General features: G+C 38.0%; 1 protein-coding gene across 3 annotated transcripts in view; it reads right to left on the minus strand.

Annotated features, from left to right (window-relative positions):
* The window catches only part of LOC113052116 (sushi, von Willebrand factor type A, EGF and pentraxin domain-containing protein 1-like), a 53,278-nt gene that overhangs the window by 14,260 nt on the left and 32,175 nt on the right, over window positions 1–6,843 (minus strand). For all 3 annotated transcript variants that reach the window (XM_026216456.1, XM_026216457.1, XM_026216458.1), the window contains 13 exons: window positions 6,593–6,754; window positions 6,289–6,450; window positions 5,315–5,403; window positions 4,826–4,922; window positions 4,400–4,513; window positions 3,314–3,427; window positions 3,000–3,201; window positions 2,713–2,870; window positions 1,731–1,929; window positions 1,354–1,529; window positions 1,100–1,224; window positions 865–988; window positions 379–549 (listed from right to left, as the gene is read on the minus strand). In XM_026216456.1, the coding sequence (XP_026072241.1) occupies window positions 379–549; window positions 865–988; window positions 1,100–1,224; window positions 1,354–1,529; window positions 1,731–1,929; window positions 2,713–2,870; window positions 3,000–3,201; window positions 3,314–3,427; window positions 4,400–4,513; window positions 4,826–4,922; window positions 5,315–5,403; window positions 6,289–6,450; window positions 6,593–6,754 (1,893 nt within the window). The remainder of the gene's footprint in view (window positions 1–378; window positions 550–864; window positions 989–1,099; window positions 1,225–1,353; window positions 1,530–1,730; window positions 1,930–2,712; window positions 2,871–2,999; window positions 3,202–3,313; window positions 3,428–4,399; window positions 4,514–4,825; window positions 4,923–5,314; window positions 5,404–6,288; window positions 6,451–6,592; window positions 6,755–6,843) is intronic.

Here is a 6,843-nt window from a genome sequence, read left to right on the forward strand (position 1 = left end):
ATGCCTTGCTCAAAGGCACCTAAGTCGTGGTATTGAAGGTGGAGAGAGAACTGTACATGCACTCCCCCCACCCACAATTCCGTCCGGCCCGAGACTAGAACCCACAACCCTTCGATTGGGAGTCCAACCCTCTAACCATTAGACCACGACTTCCCAAATGTTGAGTAATGTTAATACTACATTTTGTGCATATGAAGTACATGCATCTATTTGTGTTACGGTATGCATTTGTCTGTGTTTGAAGTTATATGATTGTACATCAGTACAGAATAAGTATATGTTGGCTGTAATTGTCATTTTTAACATTTGGTGGTTTAAACAGCCAGCGTATACATTTGTGTGTCCTCTGTTGTATATCTGTGCATTCCCATCACTCACGTTCACATATTGGCTCTGCGTGGCTCCATTGACCTCTGTTTAAGCACCGCTGCACTGGCTCCCCCACCAGATAGAACCCAGGACTGCAAGAGAACTGCACCTTAGAGCCCGGACTCACAGCTTTACTGGATGAGCGCAGTCGAGGAACAGAGGCTTCCACCAGGGCACAGTCTAAAAGACCAAAACAGTGGACAACAAATGTTACACTTTCTCACCACTACATATTTATGGCACTGTTTTATATATATATATATATATATATATATATATATATATATATATATATATATATATATATATTATCCTCAAAGTTTATAATTATTAATGTGAGTTAGGTAGTTACATATAAGAATACATTTGATCAAATAAAAAAATGAGTACTGTTGTTACTGTGTGGTAGAAATATTCAGGAAAATTCACTACAAGGCCTGCAGTGTTTTGTTCTCCCATGCACACACATGATATTTGACTTGACTTGATTCTTACCAGCACAGAAAATGCTCTTGCTGCTGGTCTTTACTCGGCCTGTGACCCCTCCTAAGAAGTCAGGCCATGCAAACACGTTCCCTTTCTGCAGATCACGTGGACAGCTACTGGCCAGAGACTTGATCTGAGAATAGTAGAAATATGATTATTTTCCGATCTCAGAGCAGTGCAGATTTTTTATCTCTGTTCTCTTTTAACTTAAGAGTAAGAATAAGGAATGTGTGTAAACTGTTACCTGCTGTGGTGTTAAAACATAGTTCCATATATTAAGCTGGCTAAGAGTGCCCACAAAGGACTCCACTGGGTTGAAGCCATCTCCCCTCTGGTCCTGATCCTGTCCAAGTACAAGAGCACCCCCTCCTGTTTAACATAAGTATAGAGCAAACATTTCAGTTTCTGGACACATATTCTCTTTAAAGCACCATATAGCAATGAAAGTGTCTTGAACTGACAGTGTTTTTGAATTCTTTATTAGGTAAAAAGGTCAACCTGGTATGGTAGTGCCAGCTGATAGTCCTTTCCCTCCGTCTGAAGGGCTCCCATCAATATAAACTCTCCAATCACCATCCTTGCTGCGCCATGATACACCAATATGGTGCCAGAGGCCATCATTTACTGCTGGGCAGTCGGTGATCCGCTCCTTGCCATTAACATACAAGACCCACCTGAAAGTAAGAGAAACAAAAGGGGAGAGGAAAAGAGGAGAATGTAAAAAAAAAAAAAGAAAAAAAAAGAATGACCGTTAAACAAGAGTAACGTGTAGGTAAAGTGAACTTACATAATGTTAAAATATTAAACAGGTCATGGCATGTATTTAATTTAGTCGCATAAATGCAAATTTTGCAACTTTTAAACAAAGCTCTCACCCATTGTAGTCAATGAGGAGGAAGGCATTGTCACTTCCCTCCACAGCGTAAGAGATGGGAGTTCCATAATTAACAGTGTCTGATGATCTCATCCAAAATGTACATGTGATCTGTGTAAGGGATGGCATGTGACTGTCCATCAACACGTAACCATGGATACCAGAAACTTCAAACTCCAGATCAAAGGACGAGGACATTTCTGTTTGAAAAAATGGGAAAAGACCACAGATAATATGTAATTATCAAGGAGTCATATTATACATGATATCTTATCAGTATATTTTGGGGCCCTGATATTAATTTGTAATGTTATTTAGGTTTTAACACAAAATACAATAATGTGTGTGTATGTGTGTGTGTATATATATATATATATATATATATATATATATGTGTGTGTGTGTGTGTGTGTGTGTGTGTGTGTGTGTGTGTGTGTGTGTGTGTGTGTGTGTGTATGTATGTGTGTGTATAAATTATCTAATTTTTATTTATAAAAATAAATCCTTAATAATTGTATTATTAACATTCATCTGTCAGACATCAGAAAGATGCAGAAGTCTAAAACATATGTTTTTGTAGATTAATTCTAAGAAATTATCATTTTTGACTGGGGAGGAAGTTTTTGCTTCTGAAAGTCACAGTTTGTTATTAATCAGTACATCAAACTTTATCTGAAAACATTTATGAAAAATAGACTCTGTATAGCAGGGTGTGAAAGTTAACACTCTACTGAATCTTTTTAAGTGCTTCTAGGACTTTTCCACAGTTTTCTGGGAATGCATCTCAATTAAATCTCAATTAAAGTGACACAAAGTCAAGTCACCTTTATTTGTATTGTGCTTCTTTATACAATACTGGTTGTGTCAAAGCAGCTTTACAGAGTAAAATAGGAAAATACAAAGACTATCTCTAATAAGCCTTTGTAAAACTTCTCTCTTTGATGATGACTTTCCATTATTTTTTCATCTCTTTCCCTCTATACCTGTCTCACACCTGGTTCCGTTGAACCCAGGAGGGCATCGGCAGGTGAAAGTGGCCACTCCATCCACGCAGGTCGCACCATTCAAACACAAATTTGGAGCGCAGTCATCTACGTCCACCTGGCACAGTCTTCCTCTGTATCCATTCACACATTCACACCTGGACACAAATGTGAGACAAAGTCTGTTATCTATCATATATCAGTGGTAACAAATACAATACATTATAACCATCCTCCTAATGCATATCCATAAACAGTTTCTACAAAGAAACAGCTTCTTCACTAACCTGAAATCATTGATAGCGTCCACACATGTTCCTCCATTCAGACAGGGGTCGCTGTAGCACTCATCCACTTCAACCTCGCAATTGTCGCCAGTGAAGCCCTGAGAACATGTACAGAAATACCCACCCTCCAAATCTTTACAAACACCTCCGTTTTGACATGGATCGGAAGCACACTCATTTATTTCCAACTCACAACGGGAACCTGGATGTAAATGACAAAGATATTCCTTGTAACTTGATTGGTGTGCTACAATTTAAGAACTTCCACTTTAATGTATTATAAATAATATAAATTATATTATATGCAAGTGAACCTGTGAATCCATCTGGACAGCTACATGTAAAGTGGTTCACTTCATCCACACAGAGTCCTTTGTTCAAACATGGAGAAGAGTTGCACTCGTTCACCTCTGCCTCACACATCAAGCCTCCCAGAGACAAAACACAACACAAGACACAAGCTCACTCAAAAACATATGAAACATAATTTTACCTCGCACTTGTGACAAGCAACCAATACTTCAATATTCCTATCATAAGTTGTATTGCCATACTATCTATTAAACCTTAAGTCATATCAAATCTTCTTTTACGATGCAACAAAACATACTATTTTAATGATGTCACTAAACACATTTTATCAGTATAAAGGAAAAATATATTTTTTTTTACGCATTTCCATTTCATCAACAATAGAACAGCACAAAAAGTGGAAAGTGGTTAATGTTTAATATTGTTACTTTTGATTAAAGTAAGCAGTTTAATTTTATCTTCGTACTGTCAATTATATTCTTTTCAATTTCAATTTGCTGCCTCGAACAAAACACCCCAGACACATACACAGATACAGTTGAAAAGAACAAAAACACTTCAATATCTAGGACAGCCACATGCTTAAACGTGGCCACGTTTTAAAGAGGCGAGACAATGGCCTGAATGGAAAAAGTGTTGTAAGGTTCTGAGAATGAGAGCTTGTGTAGTTCCACTGCCAGGCCCAAGAGATTCAGAGACAGCTCAACCCATCACAATAGTTAGACAAATTCCCTCAACAGTTAGGAATCTAGGGTTTAATTGCCTAAAAATTTTACATTGGGATTCCCCAGTGTGAAGTTAAAATAATGCCAGATTATGTGAGTGGACTTAATGGTTGGAGAGGTTTGACTCCTAACCCTAAGGTTGTGGCAATACCATGACTGAGGTGCCCTTGAACAAGGCACTGAACCCCCAACTGCTCCCTGGGCGCTGTAGCATAAATGGCTGCCCACTGCTCTGGGTGTGTGTTCACTGCTGTGTGTGTGTGCACTTTGGATGGGTTAAATGCAGAGCACGAATTCTAAGTATGGGTCACCATACTTGGCTGAATGTCACGTGACTTTCACTTTATTTCACTTTTCTCTTACCTACAAACCCAGGCTGACATTGACACTGGAAATCTCCAATGCCATCTCTGCACAAGCCTCCATTTTGACAAGGAGCAGAATCACATTCATCAATATCGCTCTCACACTTGGCTCCTGTAAGGCAATGAATGAGGAAAATGTGCAAAAAATGGGCAGTGTTTCATCTCAACCACAGAGGCTAATTTATCAAAATGATATAACGTAACACCAGACTAACTGCATTATTAAACCAAATTTAGTTGGCTCAACAGAGCTGCCTTAAATATAACTTGAAACACATTGCAGTACTTAGAACTACAGAAAGTATTAGAAAACAATACATAGGGCAACTATAAAGGTTTACAATGTTGTTTTCCAAAAGCAGACCGAACATAACAGCTGGTTTTTCAATATTACTTGTGAGTTAAATCTACAGAACATGATAACCTGTGAATCCTGGAACACAGGTGCAAACATATCCAACGCCGACTTCCTCACAAGTGCCTTGGTTTTGACAAGGATTCAGAAGACATTCATGGAACATCTGCAGGATAAAAAAAGAACAAAAATTTCAGCTGTTTTACTTTAGCCTGCAGGGGGTGCTGTGACACCAACAAAAAGTAAGGATAACCATTAACCAAAAACATATCTGAATGTCATTTCATAAAGAGTAAAATAGCAAATCAGTTGACATCTTCAAACAAAATGATACAGGAACTTTCTTTAGTACAATTTAAACTATAGCATGATCCATTACTTTTGTGAAATGTAATTTGTGCCATCTTGCCTTAAAATCAGATACTTGGTATTTAGTTTTTTATTCACAGGCATTCATAAATTTATAGGTTCCAAATTCTTTAAAGGACACAACATGTGTTCCAAACACTAAGATTCATTTCCAGTTTTGACTACCAACTACTGAGATTGACGACTCACCTGGCTACTGGCTTGATAATCCTTTCTCAAAACAACTTCTGGCGCTGCAGTTTCACTTTCCTCTTTAGGCAGCAAACTAGAGCCAAAGCCTGAGTCAGACCAAGAGAAAAGAGGGAAAAAGCTATGATGAGAAAGAAATTAGAAAATGAAACGGACAGAATAAGCACAACACACATAAAAAAGATATGAAAGAGGGGAATTTCTGCTGTCAAAACTGGAAAACATTTTCCAGAGGCATTCATCATCCTCATCTTTTCCACACTGAGGCACTTTTTTTCCAGTGTGTACAGAGAATCAGATTCCAATATATGAATTGGATTCTCATTGCAAATCATTCACACACCTACCCAAAGCCTGAAAATGACCTTTATATTCCACTGGTGAATGAAGAAAACCTTTACACACCATGGTCTTGTACAAGCATAATTTTATATGACATTAAAGGTGAAGTGGAACATTTATTTATATTAGAATACTTCCTATTACCAAGCCTACCATTAATAAGCTTCTACAATGACATAAATGACCAACAATATCCAGTGAACCGAATTAAATGTTTTGCGTTTTCTACATATTAGGAATACAAATAAAATTAAATGGTGCATCTCTTAAAACAAAAATATTATTTGCATTTCAGATTGATTTTCAAAAAATCTTGTTCTTTTACTGTTATTTTTCTTCTTGTGAAACTTGTGATATATGGTTCGCTATAGGCTGTACACGAAAGCGTGATATTGCTCTTTTTTCAGCGTATAATATATCAACAACACTGCAACAAGTTCCATAGTTAAAATAGCAATATCTAAATATCTAAATATATATAGTTTAAATTTCTAAACTGTATCCTGCCCCCTAACCACTCTCCACAAAAAAAGCTTTTTGTGAGCACAAAAGACAAACATGGACAGCAGTGTACTGAACAGCAGGAAAACAAAGGGAAATAAAATGACAAGAATAAATGTAGAGAAACATACTGGAGCACTGTTGGATGGCTTTGGCCCCTGCTACTGAGGTGGTACCATAAAAGGGACAAGAGAGACAGTAGGAACGGCCCTCTTCAGGCTGGTAATAATCTCTGGGACATGGGTAACACGGAACTAGACCTGTCCGGGAGAAATGACCAGCGGAACATGGTACTGGAAAGAGGGAGAGAAAGAGAAACCAAATGTTTTTAAAAACTAAATGGTAATTTTCTATCTTTTATGTTTATCTTATATGTTTTAAGTAATTCTTAGGTGTGTTTTAGTAATAACTCTTCAGTATTTCAATAATTCTCACCACCGCACTCATTGACATCCAGAGCCCCTCTGTTGACAGTGGTCGTGGTGGAAGGGCAGGGCAGACAGACCCGAGAGCCGAAATCTGGCTGGTATTCCCCTAAAGGACAGGACTCACAGGTCTCCAACCCAGTTAATGATGAGCTGCCAGGCTGGCACTGCGCTGGAAACATGCACACACACCCACACACTCACAGAGACACACTTAGACATCCCATCTATAGTATAAGCAGCTTTCTACTGGAATCGAAA

Source organism: Carassius auratus, chromosome 32 (genome assembly GCF_003368295.1).
Source record: "Carassius auratus strain Wakin chromosome 32, ASM336829v1, whole genome shotgun sequence".
NCBI classification, from domain to species: Eukaryota; Metazoa; Chordata; class Actinopteri; order Cypriniformes; family Cyprinidae; genus Carassius; species Carassius auratus.